Below are 20,185 nucleotides of genomic sequence, written 5' to 3'. Positions count from 1 at the left end.
TAGGCATTTTATCAAATGCGGAGGCTCATATAGGTAGCCAAATTTTTACAGTCTACGAAGTTTCGTACATTTCGACGCATGGCCAACATTTTTCCAACATTTTGTGCAAGATCTGAGGGACTTGAAGGACAAGGCGCATAAGTGCAGTTTTTCTACTTTAAGAAAGAAGATTTAAAACTAAATTAAATAAAGCTTTATGGCGGAAAGAAAGTTCAAATTCACATTTTGATGCTTTTAAATTGGATTTCACCTGTGAATTTATCACAGAATTCATTATTGTAAACCTAGATTTAGTTGAAATCACTAATATCTCAATGTTTCCCAAAATTGCACTTATACGCCTTATCCTCCGAGCCTCTCAATTCATCAATCCTACAAACTTTCCTTGTATGATCCTCTCCGAATGCTCCTCATATGTTTTGACTGTCAACACTTAAAAAAAAAAATCTGTGTTTAATGACATCAGATAAGTGTTCATTCAAGATCTGGAAATCATTGAAAATACCATCGCACGATGCGAATTACTACGGAGGTTTCTTTCCTTTACAAGGATTTTTCCTTTGATTTGTTAAAAATTTTGAAAATAAAAATAGATTTTACTATTTGCCCAGGCATTTTGCCTAATGCGACAATTCGTTTGCGACACATACGAACAACTCCGGATGTACCTACATGCGAGAGCTTGCGAGCATTTTTCTACTGACGACTTGACGCACTTTGTCGTCTTTGTGTATCCCTGTCATCAAATTTCACAGATTTCTCGTAAAAATTCGCTACGCCCCATCTCTGCCAGAACTTTTTAATAATAGCAAGTTCATTGGACTTGACGTGGGGTCCGGCACGGCGCGGCGCGCGCGGTTTCAGATAGGTGCGGAAATGTCTGCTTTTTTCAGTGTCCATCGGCGAAAATCTAACGATTCGGCCGCGATCTGGGACCATGGTCCACCATCACGACGCTCGCCAATGAGATGCACTCGTTTCTTCACTCTTTCGCGCGAAAAAGTGCAGGTTGCAATTCGCACTTGACGATTCCTGTGTCCGGTGCATTGCGAAACGGTGATAGTGTCTCTCGGAATACGTCTCTCTCTGCTCTCTCCTTCAGTCGCGAAGCGTGAATAATCGACTATTGATATACGCCCATTTGAAGCTATGGTAAAGAATCGATTCTTAAGGTTTTCGATGCTAACACCATGTTTATCGATCCTTTTTTTCCATAGGTTTAAAGGGCAAATCAATCGATTTAGTGTCTTTTACAGTTGTATTCATAGCTGTTCCTTAATAGGCCCTTTTCTTTAGGTAGGCGGAGGCCCCATACGTATGGTTTACATTGTGAAGAGGGGAGGTTTAAGGACGCCAATAACTTGACATCATAAAACGGATAATTTTTTTCGGAACTCGAGTAAGCTGAATCAGTTTGACTTTGGAGAGCCTCAAAAAAAATTACGATGTTGACACCGTAAAAATTTTGAGTTCCAAAAGATATTTTGCGAATTGTGAGGTATAGCTCCTTACCTACCTTAAAGTTTGTCAAAATCGCAAACAGTTTTCTTTTACAATACATAGTTGGCCAAAGTTCGAAACCATACATCTCCGCTTGCGGCGTTGCAGACTTCTTGCTATACTTCATTTTTTTCTTTGGAAAACTATTCAAAAAATGTTTCTATGTTCGATAATGTTTCGATAATGTCTTTGATTTTTCATCTCTCTTGGCAGAATATTCTGTGTAAATTTCAAACTGTGAAGTTGGTTGGTTTCTCTTCGAGCAGATGGACTGCACTTTGCAATTTGGAGCTGTAAATTCTGACTCATCTGAAAAAACACTTATGTGCATAGGGAAACAGATGGCACATACGTTGTTTTTAAACCGGGCCGGAATTTATAGTTCCTAATTGCAAAATGTAGTCCAAATAATATAGGGGCGGAAATTCTGAAACATTGCAATGGAGATACTTGGAATTGCGTTTTGGCCATCGATATGTCGCAGGCAATTCGCAATCGCCGGCAATTTACAAGCCAGTGGTGAATAATTATAGAAAATCATAAAATTCAAAAGTAAAAGAACAAGGTTAGAGTGCTGATTATGTTGCCTATGATGTGAGTAGAGAATTTTCTATCCTCAAAAACATGGCAGGAATATACACACTCAGAAGAGCTGGCCGTGAACTCCGTGACATTAGTTGCGTTGAGATCGGACAGGCAACTAAACTAACATCGTGACAAAACGTAGAGTATCACAAAAAATGAAGGCGCTTCAAGCCGAGCTCATACTTTACAAGACCATAACGCTTAAAAATTGCATTAGGCCGATACGCATTATTGCGATTTATTGAAACAACGTGTGAACCGCTTGCAAATTGCCGGCGATTGCTAATTGCCTACGACAGATATAAGCTTTACGGTAGCAAATCATTTTGATCCCTTGCGAGAATCTATTTTCAAAGCTAAACTGTTGAATTGTAATCGAGTCTCGTAATTTTTTCATCACGCCACGTAAAATGTGCCTTTAAACTTACCTGAATCATAATGTAAAGCATATGGGGCTTCCTCAGGGAAAGGGCTGTTTAGCGTAAGGATTTTGTCCTTTTTGGGGTTTGAGGTAGCCTTCAACACATCATTATCAAAATGACGATTGAGGGGCTTAGTACAAGGCGCATAAGTGCAGTTTTTGCTGTTTCGAGAAATATGTATTTGAAGTTCCGAAATTACATGGATTCTTTTGGCGGAAAGAAAGTTCAAACTGACTTTTTGTTGCTTTAAAATTGAAATTTAGGTTCGAATTTTTCATACAGTTTGCATTATGACCTGTTTTACTCGGTAGCATTAATATCTCAATTTTAACAAAAACTGCACTTAATACGCCTTGTCCTCCAAAGGGCCTAAATTTTAATTATTTAATTCCTTCGAGTCGGTAGACTTTTTAAAAGCGGGCTTGTGCGGGATTTTGGCTCCAACTACATGCAATAAATCACCACGCAATCTACTCCCCTGGAACTTTCCAAATATTAAAAAAAAATACAAGGTTTAGTGACCCATTGACCAAGAATAAGATTGTAAATCGGGGAGGAAAATGCTTGCGGAATGCTGGCGTCGTTTTAAGAGGGTGCGGTTTGCAATTTGTCTGACAACGTAGCGCTCTCTTTTCGCAACAGACATTCCTGACAACCCACGGCACAGGGTACACGGCCACGACTACTACCACATCAAAACCGAGAACGTCAATAATTGAACTTGAAAGTTATTTTTATAATTCTTAACGTAAGAATTACTTGTCTCCCCTTTTATGACAATGTCATCAAGTATTTGCCGTAGAGCGGAGGGAAACTTTTAGGTACTGTTGATGGGACCGCGACACGTCGTGGAACCGACCACCGGAAAGGCGGTTGAAGCAAACATTTTAAGGATGTCGCATATCCTCCTTCAACCAGGACGTTCATTTACTATCCTAGTCTTTTTACAAGCTCCAATTTGGACGTATCAATCAAAAATAACTATTTTCATCGTGACCCAGCCCTGAAACCAGCGAGAACGTATACCTGATGGAGCCCAGATGATAAAGATAGGTCTATTTGATTTAAATACGTGCAATTGATCAAAGAAGGAATTGTTTCTGATCAAATGGAAGCATGTGTAGTCACGTGACCATCAAACGGACGTAGTTCTACGAAACAGACCTATGTGGAGGTGAGAAATATGGGGTGTGCTCGTTAGTTCTCTTTGCGTAAGAGTGAATGAGAATAATAAAGCGCCAGTGACGTCAGTGGCAACGAACGAGGGTAAGCTCGAGGGCGCGGCAGCGCGGACATCGTCGTCGGGGCGCTTTAACTCGTGAGCCCTGTCCACAAGGCTCTCTTGCCATGCCCGCGGCTCATGAGTTCCGCACTCAGCTGCACATAGGTCTGTTTGATAGAATGCAATATCCCGCTTTTCCAATTCTTCAAAAGGAACCACGCCCACTTTTACATTGCTTCTTATGCAGATTTCTAGAGCACACCCCACATTTCTCATCGCCACATAGGTCTGTTTGGTAGAAATACGTCCAAACGGAGGTGTAATACTTAGGGGGGGGGGGGGGGTGCTGTGTCTTAGGAGGACAGAAAGTACGCAAACAACATATTATGTGTCATTAATTCCCTCATGCAGATAGGAGCTTTTATGGATAAACTAAAAATAACTGTTCCTTATTATAAAATGCAATCTAATAGTCAAGTTGAGTTTTTGTAGTGATCGCATGATGACGCGATTTCAAGAACCAGGAACACGTAATCACGCAGCGTTTACGGTTGTATTTTTCACGAGTACGCTAACACAGATTCGTCCTTGACCCACCGATTTTCGTTTACGTAGCACTCTCCACACTTCTCAAATTTTCCTAATTGCCGTTTCCGCTCGGGTGACATATCGTAGTATCCTAGACGAAGGAACGTATCTCCATTCCAAATTCGCAAACTCTGGTTATACTTAAATTTTCTTCACCCGGAAATGAAAACTCAATTCCTGTACGACATTTTGCTATTTTTTAACGATAAATTTATAAAATGTAAATGAAACATTCCCAACAGCAAATAATCCATTAAAAATAAAAATTGTGAAAGGAATTTGGCAACGTTGAAATGCAGTTACACTTCTTCGTCTGGAAAATGACAATAATCAGCACAGATAGGAGCGTGCAATTTTGACATCTAACAAATACGGATGTTTCTCAGCCACTAATTAAGTCGACCTTTTGTCCGTCATCTTGACCAGAAAAATTGTTCTCAACTTTTTGCGCGAATTGAACAGAGTGCAGCGAGGACGCACCTTGTCGTGGTGAGAGGAGGAAGGTGTGATTGGTATCACGGAAATTAATCTGAGTAGTAGGCAGGCATGCAGTCCAGTGCGGAAGTGGGTATCTCATGAAATTGAATTTGGGCCGGGGGGAAATTTTTCTCTGTGTACAGGAGCAGAAAAAAATTCAAACCGGTTCAGTTTTTGAATCCAGAAAGTGTTTGAGTGTTGGCAATCGACTAAAACATTGTGCAAGACCGCTAATCTCCGAAGAGATAAAGAGCAGAAAAAAACTCCACAAAATGAAAAAGACTCGCGTGATTGGTATCAAATGGACGTATTTCTATCAAACGGAACTAAGACACGGTGCATTAAGACATGAGCCCTGAGACCCATAAGAATATAAGCATAACAGGGCTCACGTCAAATTGCACATAGTTCCGTTTGATAGAAATACGTCCAAACAAACCTTATTTTGCCCGAGAAGTAGAAAAAGGGGTACAAAGGGTATAAACATGTGAGGAAAACATTGATTTTGGGACCAGAAATCTGGATTTGACCCACCTCATTCCGAAGTGGAGTGATCGGATCTGCCCCGGATCGAAAAGAAAAGAGGGGATTGTGGCGGATTCAGACTCGAGGGGGGCATTTGGTGATGTAGAGGAGGGTGTTTGGGGAAACCTTCGCAAAGAGGATTATGGGGGGGGGGGATCCACCAACGGAAAATTTTTCAAAAGAACTCCTCCCGGCTCGAATTTTAAGCAGTTTTAGCTCAGGATTGGTGAACTATTATTATGTTCAAAATCGACGGATTCAACCTCTTTCACTGTGATTTTTTTACGAAACTGGGAAGGGCCTCGAGCGTGTAAGTTATTAGTATAAAATAGCCAACAAAAAGCAGGCTGGAGGTTGAATCAGACAACATTTTTTACGTGACAGATAAGTGACCCCATTCATTGTCGTAAATTTTTAGTATGATTCTTTTACTCTCTTTTCTCTTTTTCTCCTCTTCTTTCCCGTCTCTTCTCTTTCTTCCCTCTTTTTTAGGCCCGAGGGAGGGAGGTATGCCTCATGCTACCGTGCCCTCCTCTTCTTCCACCAAATCCGCCCAAGGAGAAATTCAAAAAGAGAATCCCTATAATTTTCAATCCTAATCACTTTGATCTCATAATATTCGAGTCCTCAATATAAAATTGAGGGTAGCGATAGGTTTTACGGACTGCCAGTGAAATAACTTTCAAGCACGTCAGAACTAGATTGATTCAATAATATTTCTAGAGGTTTCTCTGAAGTGCCTCTCAAGAACTTCCGTAATCCAGTTTCTGACTAAGTGTCGATCACTCCACTATAGTTCTCATGGAGTCATTTAAATAATGACTTCCCGGAGACATTGTTATAGAACCCCAAAGCCGCTTCATGCGTGGGGATACTGTTTCCTTGGATTTTGGATCTTAGAGTCTGAGATCAGCCCGTCTTGAGGGAACACACAGTACGCCTTGGGATGGGGCGCCAATTCGAAGGGTGGGGGAGGGGTATTCGGCTGTGTTAGTATGCGTCGTCCTTAATGCACAATTTACGTATACTTGCATATCAAGCATTTTCAAATATTCCGCGTCCATTTTTTTCTTATTCCGACTTCACACACTGAAAATGGGAGCTGAAAATGGAGGTCACCGATGCACCGTCGAGTGGTGCCCTGTAAAGGTGAGCCACAATACGCAATTTTCAGCGATCGATGAGATCAGGGCTAATTAGCCCTGTGCTAATTAGCGTATTATAGTAAAAAGTTGTACATTTGTAATATTTTTTGTATGAAGTGAAAAATTGCTGAAAATGGGTTTCAAGGGTCAACATTCAACAGCGACACCGATGACCCATTTTCAGGACTCCATTTTCAGCGTCTGAAGTCTGCTCTAGCCGCAGGCAGTCAGGTTCGCATAGGGCATACACGAGCCAATCAAATGTGGATATGCCAGTATTGCCAGTGGCCATTCTCTTCCTTTGAAGTTAATCTACAATAGACAAGATGGCAACGCGGGGTCCCCAAAATGGACCGGTTTAACAAAAAGGAACCAAGCCACATCAGCTATTGCCAAATTCAACTGGACGATTTAATGTTTTTACGAGAGAACGTTTGCGCCAATTCCTTTGAAATTGTTACGGAATTTGCTTCGTACTATGGAGAAAATTCTCAGAAATTTGCACAAAAATCCGCACAACCGTTTTCATGTAAAAAATTAAATTTCCCAATTACATTTGGCAATAGCGGATGTGGCTTGGTTCCTTTTTGTTTAACGCGGTCCAAATGATATTGTCTTTTTTGGATTCCTGGGGATACGAAAAAACAGCGAAAACGCGAAGAAATTCAGGTTCCGTCCACAGTGTGTGGACAGCTGTGAGAAAAAATTTCGTGGCGAAGCTATCGGAGCTGGGTGTTAATCGACGGGTGTGGGTGCGCTAATCTCGCGACTGGGACAAGCTCGGAGACGGAGCGAGCACAGAGGAAACTGGCTGAAATCCAGACTATCGCGGCACTAATAGCGGGGTCCGGTCTACACGTCAAGAAACCGCGCCGCGCGCCGTGTTCGGCAAGAACCCCCTATCTGCATTGGGGTTGTCATCGGAGTTGTGAGGTTTGCTTGGTATGGAAACACGGTATTTGGTAATTTCTACCACGGCAGTGGCGCGGCGCAGTGGGTCGGTTCTTGACTCGGAAAACGGGAATGGCTACGGTTCCCTGAATTTCATCAGGAAAAACGAGGCAGAATACGAGGAGACATTTTCCTGTCATTAATCACCCCATTGGATTTTTATTATTTGGGACAACTGTAATGTGTCAGTTGCGCCTATCAGAAGAATGAATGTCGGGGTGAACTTTTTGCTGAAGGCGCGTTCAGGCGGCGCGTCATGCGGCTGGAGGCTGGACCAGCCCCCATCACTGAGATTCTGCCGTGCTAAGGAAAAACGCCGAATGAACCTTCAGGAGTTGCCAAATTGCTCTGGGTAAATCAGGAATTTTTGGGAAAATTGTTAATATTTTTCCTCCAATTTTTCAGATAATTTTGTTCGCAATTCCAACTAAAGTCCCTGGAAATTTCAAGAAAAAATATTCTTAGCTTTCCTCAAAAATAAAACATTTTATTGAGGGGAATTGGGCAATTTTCAAATGTTCATACGGCGTTTTTCCTTAGCACGGCAGTATTGATGGCCGAAGTGCGGAACCACGTATGAACATTGCGGTGTTTCAAAAATTTCGCTCCTATTTTATCTATTTGGAGAGCAAGGGGGTCACCTTATGGCTCGAAATTTTTACAGAATATTCTGCTGACAGAGAGGAAACCTCAAGGAAATTTTCAAGAAATTACGTTGACTCGTTTTCCAAAGAAACAGTAAAGTATGACTCGAAGTCCGCAACGTCGCAAACGTAGATATATGGATTCGCACTTTGGTCAATTATGTATTTGTTTCCCTAAACTACGTAAATAGCGCACAACTCTTCGATATCAGTCGCCATTAGGTAAATCAGAGCGTTAACTTCTGAGATTATCTTTTACATTGTAGGAAATATAGCAGCGCGGAATTTTTAAAATATGAAGTCTTTGATTGGTGAGAGCCTCCGTTTTCCATACAATGTAACCACCCAGGGACAATTTTTTGGAAGTCTTGTAAGTTCCTTAATTTTGAGGATCGGGGCATTTTCATTATCCCGATGATTTTCGTAAAATAACCATGTGCGCCGTGAGTCAATCACGAATGAAAGTACAGTGGAACGGACCAAATAGAAGACCGAGAGGTAATACCACCTGATGTACACACAGAAAAAAAAGTTCGGTCAAATGAACCGACCACCCAGTGTTCCATATAACCCCACCTATTCGGTTTGTGAAACCGAACTTCCGGTTCTTGTAACTGAGCGTTCGGTGCATTATGTCCGAACTTAGTTCGCCAGGTCACTTAATCGCCGAAGTTTGGTTTTACAAATCGAAAGTTCGGGTTGACAAAACGAATGGTTAGGGTGATATTCAGAGCCGGATTTCACCAAGTACATCTGCACTGGGTGGCAAATTATCATTTATATATGTATATAATTAATTAGAATTACCGTCAATATTGACTTCAACAAAATGATAAATCATTCAGCACATGCCAGACACGGAAGAAACCTTTTTAATTCAAAATCAAGTCGCAATTTTATGGAGTAGGAATAGGATTAGGTATGCAAACTTGTTTTATTACTGATAATTTACATTTTGTCTGTCTTAAAATAATTTGCACTTATTAAATCAGCTGTTGGGGGGGGGGGGGAATTTCCTGCCCTTGGCGCAAAAAACCTAAATTCAGTTCTGAATATCGAATTTTCAGTTCGTTGTTCGTATGGCCGAGCTTTTTTTCAATGCACCCAAATCGGTCGATTATTCGATGGTTTAATGATAAAATTAAAACATTTAAAAATGTTCGATATTTTAAGATTTCCGCAAATACTTTTATTTATTATTAATTTAATTATTTTTTAAAAGGTTATAAAGTTATACAGGTTATAAAGGTTTTATAAAGGTATTTTTTTTACAAATCTAGGTTATGATTTGAATTATTGACTTTTGACTGCGGGATGATAAATAAAAACCCGTTCAAATTTCTAGCCATGTATATACTTGCTTCTCCTATACGAGTATAGAAATTAAGTATTAAATTAGGCATACGGTTTTTGAGTTTCGCCATCATGTTGTCATCGGTTATGACGTGCAATGAGATTTGTCTGAATTTATCCAGTGACGTCACTGGTTAATTGCGATCTGTTATGTAGTTTTTTTACGTAAATTTTCGACAAGTTACAGAACAAGCTCATGCTGCCAACCAATAATTAATTATCTTAATTGGCATCGTTAAAGGTGATATTATAATAATAAAATTTCCCTTAACTTATTTCACCTTTTGCTTTTTTGACAATTGCCATTATTCTCGTTCATTCTGGGGTGCTCTATCCCGAGTGCGAGATCTCTGCGTTGGCATTTGGCTGTAATCCAACCACGGGCAGTTGTCACCGCACTGTCGCACTAAGGAGAAAGGTAGTAAGAGCATTCGAAGGTTGCCAAATATTTTCAAATAAAATCTTATTTTATCGCGGAAAGTCGTGAATATTTTTCATTTAATTATTCAAAAACGGTGGATAAATTATGAGTAAAATCCTCAAAATAACTCATGGAAAAAAATTTCACAATTTTTTCCAGGAAATTAGTCTTCTATCAGGAGAAATTTGACAACGTGTCGATAGTCTTACGGCGTTTTTTCTTAGCAGGGTAACATAGGTCTCGACCCCAGACTCAGATTGAGGGAATCTCGAGTCAGAGCAGCTGAGTGTCATATGGACCCGCTTAAATCAAAAAGAACAATTTCCATTATGACCTGGGCCCTGCGATCCATTAGGGTACATGCGTGATAAGGCTCATAAGAAAACGGAGACAGTTCCTTTTGATTTAAATACGTCCACATGGCCAGAGTTAAATGAGCGAAATTCATTCACATTTCAACATAAGCCCTGTTTCGTATAAATCTGAGTAAGAATCGGAGCTCTTGCCAGAATTTTAGTAGACCGCTTTCGCTTAGCACAGTTCATTTTGCTTGAAATGAAACCAGCTTAACCCATATTTTGGTTCCTGCAATCAAGGCAACCTTTTAAGATGATAACTCAGACGCGCAGTCGAAGGCGGGAGGGGGGTCTAGAGGTCTAGATTCCTCAACCTAAATCACCCTCTCCGGGAGCAAATCCCCCCCCCCCCCCCCCGAAGTTATAATTACACAATCCTGAGGCAAGTTATATGAAAGAAAACTGCATCCATGACGTGGTTAGGATTTTTTCAGAGGAGAGTGGGAAAGAGCAAACAGATTAAAATAAAAACTAGGGGTGTCCCCCCTGGCAGCTTGGCAGTCCAGCCTCAACATTCGCGCAGCAATGCGGTGCGCGTTACTCTTGTGATCTTACAGCATAGAGTAGGATTTTGGTTTTCTCCGACCTTGGTTTCTCTTTTTTTCTGCTTTATTACATTAAGGCGATTCGTCATTCGTCAAGCTCAAGTGACTAGGTCGAACTGGCATGCGGTACATCGCATCAATTAGGTAAAAAATCTCGGCAAATTTTGAATTTTTAGCAAAAAAAAAAGCACGATAGCCCCTGCGCATGAGCCCAAAGAATCATTCTAAACCCAAAAATTGGCAAAATCAGAGAAATGAAAGCAAAATAGTGTTCGGGAAAGAACCTCGCATTCGATTCAGCTATCGATTTCTGTATCGAATACGAGGTTTTTTTCCTAAAACTATTCTGATTTCGTTTCTATGATTTTGCCGATTTTTGGGTTTAGAATGATTCTACGAGTTGATGCGCAGGGGCTTTCGCCCTTTTTTTGCTAAAAATTCAAAATTGCCGAGATTTTTGACCTAATTGATGCGATATATCGCAAGCCAGTTCGACCACGCCACTTAAGCTTGAAAAATCACCTTAAGCCACCAGGAGCTCGCGAGGCGGCCAGGGGGCGTGACTCCCTTTTTTGTCACAAGGAATTTGGCAACGTTAGAATGTTGATATGGCGTTCTTCCTTAGCGCAGCATAATTAGCTGGTTAACAAGCGTTTCAAGTGTAGTCGGGTCCATGTTTGGAGCGGCTGGCAGGAGAGTAGGCCTTTAAGTCGCGATATGTTTCCCCGCGTGAGGCGTGACATATATACAAGCCGCGCGCGACAGACCCGGGTGTGAGTCAACGTGCTGTTTACACCTTGTTTTACTCAATTTGACGCGTCCGTGTCCGGTGATTTTTCCGAAGGATTTATCGCAAGTTGCTCTTTGACACCTCACTGTTGCCAACATGCTCATCATGATGGAAACAATAGCAAAAAAAGGGAAAATCCGGAACTTTTTAACGGGTACCACAGAATATGATCGATTTTGGCGCCACTGTGGCGTCTTTTCGTACGGGGATCAATTTTTTTTTTTTTTTTCATGTACATGGCTATTTACTCATAACATTTTACAAGATTGGATGGATCTTTTTAAAATTTTGTTTTAACTCTTATCACACCACTTTTTCAGATCAAAGTACAGAATTACAAAGACTAGAATGTTAAAATTAATGATAAAAAAAGGTAACGTACACTGAAACTAGAAAATGAAATTATAGGGACATCAAGGTGAGAACTGAGACTACGGCATGTAACAAAGAGAGAATAGAGCAGTAGTAGTGAAAAGGGCAGGAAAATAGATCTTACCTAGTAAACGGTTAAAGAGAATTTGGGAAAAGTGGGAAAATGTAACGGGGATCCCTGGTAAAAATTGGCAGTAGAATCTGTGTTCCAAAATACCATAGACCTACAGCCGGCTGTAAGATTTCCAATAGCTTCTATAGCCAGCTACACAATTTCTTATAGTCTTTTATAGCCGATGGCGATAAAGCAACAGCCAGGCGATAAAGTGTATGCTAAACGTTACTAATTACAGATGCTAGGACTTAGTGAGTTTTTGGAATACTGCTCTCTTTTTGGGCCGTAGTATCTTGATTTATTTTGCGAGGAAAGCTCCGTACTTTTGATGTATGCCTGCCATTACTAATATATTAGAGCGCCTCCAGTTCCGTATAATACTGTGCAATACCTCTGGTGAGAAATAGTTGCTTCAAGCGCCGTGGCAGCGAGCAGCCAGCGCGAAACACGCATTGGCGCCTACAAACCTAACAGGGATACTTCACGCGTTGCGCAATGCGTGAAGTATCCCTGTTAGGTTTGTAGGCGCCAATGCGTCGCCGCTCCGCTTTGTGTTAGGCTCTAATATTTAATCTGGCGAAGTCAGCGTTATTCAACTCATGATTTTGAAATGTTTGCACATCCCGTATGGATTATTCTCATTTTAATTGATGAAAAAAAATATGTATTAAAGGAAAATATAATGTGTGTTTTGTAAATATTAAGGTGGTTCCGTATCAAACTTAATGATTTCCAAAGCACACGAATTTCTACACAATTTCTTATAGCCTTTCATAATCGATGGCGAAAAAGCAACAGCCAGGCGATAAAGTGTAAAGCCCGGCGATAGGAACTATAGCCCGGCTGCGCATAATTTTTTATCGCTTCGTATAGCCCGGCCGTATGATTTTCTCCGCATTCTACAGCCAGCTATATGATTTTCTGTAGCCCTCTTTAGCCGGCTATAAGAATTCCTATGGTATTTAACGCAGCTCTTATCGCCAATTTTTACCAGGGATCAATGAAAATTATGCTTAACTGTACCAAAAATGCTGCTACTATTAGGAAATTCATTTTCTTTCTCTCAACCAGGAAAATCAAATAAAAATAAAATTCGCCCGGTGATGACTGATGAATGTTGGGGTGATCATTTTGAAAGGCGAGTTTATGCAAAGTGGGTCAGGAATCTTAGACCAATCCTGCTAAGAATGATCATGTTAGTACCACCTTGGTATCATGTTGTCACCATGTTGGTGAGCGAAACATGGCACCATATTGATGCAACCATGTTGCACTCATCACCACGGTCTTTTTAGCAGGGGGCTGCTCGACGCTTCAGTCTTAAGTCAGCAATAGTTGAATTTGAGCGGTAACTCCCGGAAGTGACTTTTTCACTGTAGGGAGTACAAGGGGGCTAGGGCTAGGGCTATGCTATACCCCCTACTCCTAGATGATATGATCGATTACAAAAGTGAAACCATATAATATTCAAAAACTTAAAATCGAAAAGTAGGAAGTCCACATTATTTCGCGAAAAAATTGTACTTACTGCCGACTTGAATGAAGTGGTGCTCTTTTCTGCCAATTTTTAACCTCAAAACCTGTTCCTTGTGTGCCTAAAATCTTACCGCGCATGCATGCAAAATGTAGCACCCACTGATGTATAGCTTAAAATAAGTTTTCGCTTAAATAGTGGTCCGAAGAAAAAAGAGAGTTTGGTAAGAAGTCTGCAACGTCGCAAACGGAAATACGTGGTTTTGCACTTTGGCCATTGTTCTGTATTCATGTGTTTTGCTATGACATTGCCTTTTGTTGATTCGTATTATTGAATTACTTATTTTTATATCTGTTATTGTATTACAGGGTGTTCGAGAAGATTGTGGCATATTGCGATACATTTATAACACTCATTCCCCTCTCTTTCGTGCTGGGTTTTTATGTCGCATATGTGGCTGGTCGCTGGTGGCAACAATATGTCGCCATTCCTTGGCCTGACAAGTAAGTGCGAGGTCCTCTTAAATTACGATATTTCTTCTTTTTGAAATCAGATGAAGCTCCATAGACGCAAAAAAGGGCGAGGTCAACATGAATACGAAGATACTCCTATGTCAGTGGCATGACGTTCTTTGTAATATTTCGATTGATCTGCTATTTAAACCCGGAGAAGGATCGATAAACAGGGTGTTCACACGTTAATTATCTAGCCTTTACGACAGCTTCGAATGGGGAAACATCGATAATGGATCATTCGCGCCTCGCCACTGTCCTATGCAGCATTTTTTATTACGAGGGTCATCCAAAAAGTAAGGTTCCCTACCTTGTATCTTCCGAACGAAAAGAGATAAATCAAATCGGTAAAAACTTGCATATTAGGCATATTCTAAGCTTCAAAACAAGCTCAAGTTTTTGAAAATCGGTTGCGGACTTCGCGAGAAAACTCAATTTTACTGAGACGACCTCCCGTCGTCGCGTGCCCACCTCCGAGGTCAGGATGCGCGGAGAGTCCCTTACTTCAGACTCGGCTTACCGCCTCTAAACATCAAATCGAAAAGGAATTTAAAAGATTTTATCAAGTAGGCTTTACCTTACTTTTTGAGATAGTCTCCGCATCTTTTTTGACATTTCTGGTATCATTACAGCAGCTCTTTCATGCCTTCCGCGTAAAAGGTCCCGTCTTGGCCCCAAAACCAGTCATTGCCAGCGATCTGCATTTCCAAATCAGTTGCTTACCGTGGTAAAATTTTTCCCCAATCCTCCGTACTCTCTTAATTTAGCCTCAGGTGACTTTCGTCTATTCCTGAGATGAAAAACTCCCACTGTGGAAAGCGATTTCCAACCGATTTAGAGGTGCAGATCGCTGGTAATGACTGGTTTTGGAGCCAAGACGAGACCTTTTACGCGGAAGGCATGAAAGAGCTGCTGTAATGATACCAGAAATGTCAAAAAAGATGCGGAGACTATCTCAAAAAGTAAGGTAAAGCCTACTTGATAAAATCTTTTAAATTCCTTTTCGATTTGATGTTTAGAGGCGGTAAGCCGAGTCTGAAGTAAGGGACTCTCCGCGCATCCTGACCTCGGAGGTGGGCACGCGACGACGGGAGGTCGTCTCAGTAAAATTGAGTTTTCTCGCGAAGTCCGCAACCGATTTTCAAAAACTTGAGCTTGTTTTGAAGCTTAGAATATGCCTAATATGCAAGTTTTTACCGATTTGATTTATCTCTTTTCGTTCGGAAGATACAAGGTAGGGAACCTTACTTTTTGGATGACCCTCGTAGTATCACAGAAAACACCTTGTTTTAAAATTTTTCACCCGACTAATCCATTGCACAATCTTTCAAAAGCATTCTAGATGTTACATAAAGATACTGAGAAGACATATCGACACGATAGAAAAATTCCGCGAAGAGTTTTTGAGTACGATTATTTAGTGAGTTACGTTCGTGAGTTTATTTTAGAGTACTCCTCAATATTTACAGAACACTATTTTGTTTGGCTCCGGTTAAGCTGCCTTAGACAGCATCTTTGCCATGCTGGACATTACCACTTAATAATATTGTACTGAAAATTCAACCACTAGAGATGGCTGGAGAAAATAGACTTTCAGCAGATTTTTAAATTTCTGCGTTGGTATCAGCCAGATTTTTCTTTTAATTGTATATAGTTTTGAAAATTTTAAATGAATTTTTCTAAAATTACGGGTTTAGTATGGGGGGTCTTTCCGAAAATCGTTGACGAAACTGTAAAAACGCAAATATCCATTTAAGACGTTGCAAACCTTCTGACATATCAATGGCCCAAGTCCGAAACCACGTAACTTCGGTCTCGACATTGCAGTCTTCCTGTCATACTTTATTATTTTCTTGGTAAACTGTTCAACTAAATTTCTTGGTAACTTTTTTGATCTTTCGTCTCTGTTAAGTTACATGGATATTATGTGTAAGAGAAACTAGCCTTATTGGCTAGTTTCTTTCGAGGAAATAAGATAGGTGCGTAAATTTTGAAAAATCGCGATGGAGATACGTGGTTTTGCACTTTTGTCATCGATATACTTTCTTTTCTAAAAATACCCAAATTCACATTATGAGAGCCCTCTTTAATTTTTATTCTCGGAGTAAGGAATTTTCTGTGAAAATGTTAAGCAAGAATGTTTGGTTGCTCTCCTTTTACTAAATAAAATGGAGCAGGGATTCTGGAACTTCGCACAGGTTTTTGCAGTTTCTCCGACGATACAAGACCTGAAATGTTTCAGGGTGATGCACTCGATTGCACTGTTCGTGGAGGGTGAGACGGAACACGACCGTGTCATTCGACGAACCCTGATGCGGTACCTAAATTTGACTCTTATTCTGGTCCTACGCTCTATCAGCTCGGCAGTGAAACGGCGATTCCCCACTATGGATCATCTCGTGGAAGGCGGTGGGTCCTATTCCACTTTGTTCTTTTCTCTTTATCACATTGTCATGGGTGTAATATTATCTTACAAGTAGAAACCTTGAAGTAAAACGTGATTTTGTGCCATTTTACTTCAAATAAGGCAACTTGGTTGCTTGTATCTTTTATGTACAAGACATTGATACAGTCCAAAAGTTCACGGTCAGTTGTAGAGTTACAAGCCGTCGCTGTTAATAACCGCCAATCCTCCGACGAAGAATTCCTATTCCCATAACACGTGAACGCAACTATTGCGATTTCTGGGTATCCGCTTTTGCCTACCTTGTCAGTTGAAGCCGAATCAATCAGCTGCCAAAAATCATTTGATGCTGCAATGAAAGTATTTGAAACCTCTGTCTCTTGGTTTGTTCCATTGTGTATTTTCGGTTAAAATTGTTTTTATTACTTGATATTGTGATACGTCGGCTATAGTATTGTAAAACATTTACCTTTTTGCAAGCTTGCAGCCAATAAGTAATATTGAGGGTTACTGCTACATTTCGCTCCTCGTGGGGAGCATTTTCAGGCAGAATTCTTAACAAATGAACTTTACGCATAAAAACTTATAACTTTAGATATTAGGTCGAATGTCCACACGAAGTTAAACATTTTGAAATTCTAAGGTTTTTCGATAGTCCACGCAAAACAATTAAAAATATCAAAATTGGAACTGACGAACGGTGGCCATCACGAGACTTTCGCACTGAATCGGCATCCCGAAACTGATAAGTAAATAGAAACTGGGATTTAACGCAGTAGGTATACAAATAACTTCAAACACGACAATCAGAATGAAACACATAAAGCCATGCCTATTACATCCAAGTCGGTTCTGAATTTAATAAAGTTTGTAACGAATCACGAATAGAGCAGAATAGTGTTATTTTTTAAAACAATCACTCATCGTGTATTACTCATCGTAATAAAATTAACCTCAGGTTATACGATATACTCTCCCAAAGAATTAAACTCATTGTTTTCGTGTCATTATTAACTGCAAAGCTTAAATGTCACTTTTAAGGAGAAGAATAAGAGCCAAAAAACACGACAAAATTTAGGCCTAACGAATTACATTATGATGAGACACTTGAGGAGTTTAAAACAATGTACTTAAATCCAGAAACTTTCAATTTCAGTCGAGAAATAGAGTGTCGAATTGTTCATTTTTAAAATGTTGTAGATTAATCCAAGGCAGCGGCAGGGATTGTACATTGCATTACAATACGTATTAATAAAAGGAATCATTTTTTATAGGTTTCATGACTGGCGCAGAGCTTCAAATGTTTCAGTCTGTTCCAAGTGTAGAGTTTAACACCTACTGGATTCCGTGTACTTGGTTCATTGGGGTACTGAAGGAGTCCAGGAGGACAAACATGATAAATGACTCTCAAGGCCTGAAACTCATAATGGAGGTACAGACTCTACCGTATGGTATATCCATTCTATGTTATGCTGTATTTTATATCTGTTAGTGGAGCTCTCGTATACCACTAGAGTTCGCGTTTTAGAAGTTTCATCTCATGCTGAATTTTACGAGAATTAAGATGGTGCCGGTGGTGTTCCTCTCAAATTCACTCCCAAGTTTGAAAAAATATCTCTAAGTTGAGTCCATAATGGAAGAGATCCTACGGTGGTTGAATCCCGCTGCAGGAGTTTCCGAAATCCGACATAGCCTAGTGATTTTTTTATGTACCAAGGTGAATTGTGAAGGGGGATCATCAAAGAGGAAAAATTACGAAGAAATTGTCCAGCCTCGACAGGCGGTCTTAGTAATTGGTTAAATGACATCAATTTCTGCCCTTTTAGTGCTCTTCAGCAACCCTTGGATTCATTAAGTACTATGCGATTTGTTCTTTCAATGAAATGATACTGTTCGAGAATTGATACTTCAAAACATGAGCATACTGTCACTGCGCTTGACTAAGCGCCTTCAATTTTCACGAATGGGCAATTTCTTGACCTGGGAGCACGTTGATTTGTATCCATTTTGCCGCGCCGTTTCGCCAGTTCAACGGAGGTCACCAACTTCGTCAAATTTTTAAATAATAAGGGCTCATACGTCAAGCAGCTCGCACTTGTTGGCATGCCTACTTTTCTGCCCCTGCGTTAAAGTCTCTGAAGCAATTTCCAGGGCCGAATTTAGGGGGTGGCCGCATGGGCCCTGCTGGCCCATGACGGCAAATTTAGGGGGGCGGCAAATTTTGCAATTTTTTTAAATGTAGGTATAAAAAAATCGAATTCAGAAAAAAAAATACAAACGAGAAAATGCAACAAAATCTCTCATTTCCTGAGAGTATTGTAACTTCTAATTTTGCCGTCTTTCGGTGATACAAGAGGCAGCACCTTTAATTAGTCGAGTTCAGAGAGAAGCTAAATACCCAATTTGGCCTGGAACGGCGCGGCGCAGAGAGCAATAATGACGAGGACTTGAGATGAAAAGGAGAAGCCCTCGGCGAGGCGGTCGGCAGTAACACATATTAGCGCCTACAATACTGCATGAATACTTCACGCATTGCGTTATTTACACTGTGCGGTCAGCAGAGGTCGGCGGGAAACGCTCAGCGCCTACAAGACAGCGTGAATACTTTACGCATTGCGTCAAACACAGTGCGGTCAGCAACGGTCGGTGTGAAACGCATTGCGTCTACAAGGCTGTAGGAATACTTCACCCATTGCGCCAAATACAGTACGGTCAGCGCGGCGCGGCGGTGGAAGTTAAAATTATTAAACCGCATTTATGTTTGTTCTTTCATAGCTGCGTATCCAAAGTTCGACCGAGTAATTATTTGAAATGCTGCCAGAATTATACTGCTCGAGCGGCACCACAAATCATGCTTCAAATTGAACAATAGAATATACTATCCTCATACCTTACTTGTGTTTCTCTTTTCAGGAATTCAACGAATTCCGTTCGAAATGTGGGCTTCTGTGGAGCTATGACTGGATCAGCATTCCTTTAGTTTATACTCAGGTAAATTTTTTATAAAGGCACCATTTACCTTTTTTTCAGTGGAAAAGTGAGAAGATGAAGAAGATCGACGAAAACAATGCCCATTTCAGTTATTAATTCTCTATGTGGAACCTATTCTATTCAACATGATTTAAAAAAGTGGCCGGTGCTCGTTGAAGATGCCAATGCGTGTATTCTCTATTTCTCGCTTGTGTGAGCCTATGAATGAATGGTGACTGATCACTTTCATCATGCTAAAATTGCTAGAAATAAGAATCATCTTGCCCCCAATCTACGTTTAAATTCTCTAGAAGTTTGAAACTTAAAAATTTTATTGTATATTCAAAAAATTCAACTTTCACCAGAATTTTACAGTATTGCATTTGATTATAGGAAAATATTGAACTGTTCTGACTGCAATTTTGAGATATGACTTTTAGTTGTTGTCCAAGCACGATTCAAATCAAAGATTTACAAGTATAATGTGAAAAGTGAGAACGGGTTCTTACCGACGGAAAGCATTTTTTGAGCTGGAACTTACACCTACCGCGCATATGAATTCATTTCTTATGTATATTTTCCTTATTTTACTTTGCATTATTGTTCTTAATTTTGAGGCAATACAGTAAGAGCAGCGATATTTTAAACATGCATTATTTTCATTCTTTTATGAAACCGGTATGGGCAGAACTAGGAACTTTTCGTGTTGGGGGTAGAGGGGTACCTCATTAAGGGGGGTTTGGAAGGGCACAAAAACACTAAACACTCAAAAGAGGGGGTCCGTTTGCGTCTGCTGAGCTTTCCTTATTCTAAA

At 40.4% G+C, this 20,185-nt stretch overlaps 1 protein-coding gene across 7 annotated transcripts in view; it reads left to right on the top strand.

Moving 5' to 3' along the window:
- LOC109039892 (bestrophin-2a) overlaps positions 1-20,185 on the top strand; it is a 52,875-nt gene that overhangs the window by 22,577 nt on the left and 10,113 nt on the right. For all 7 annotated transcript variants that reach the window (XM_072297046.1, XM_019055620.2, XM_019055606.2 and 4 more), the window contains 4 exons: positions 13,854-13,988; positions 16,240-16,406; positions 17,676-17,833; positions 19,315-19,392. In XM_072297046.1, coding sequence (XP_072153147.1) covers positions 13,854-13,988; positions 16,240-16,406; positions 17,676-17,833; positions 19,315-19,392 — 538 coding nt within the window. The remainder of the gene's footprint in view (positions 1-13,853; positions 13,989-16,239; positions 16,407-17,675; positions 17,834-19,314; positions 19,393-20,185) is intronic.

The sequence above is a fragment of the Bemisia tabaci genome, chromosome 1 (assembly GCF_918797505.1).
Source record: "Bemisia tabaci chromosome 1, PGI_BMITA_v3".
NCBI classification, from domain to species: Eukaryota; Metazoa; Arthropoda; class Insecta; order Hemiptera; family Aleyrodidae; genus Bemisia; species Bemisia tabaci.
Note: the sequence above shows the minus strand (reverse complement) of the source record. Positions and strands in the feature narration are given on the sequence as shown.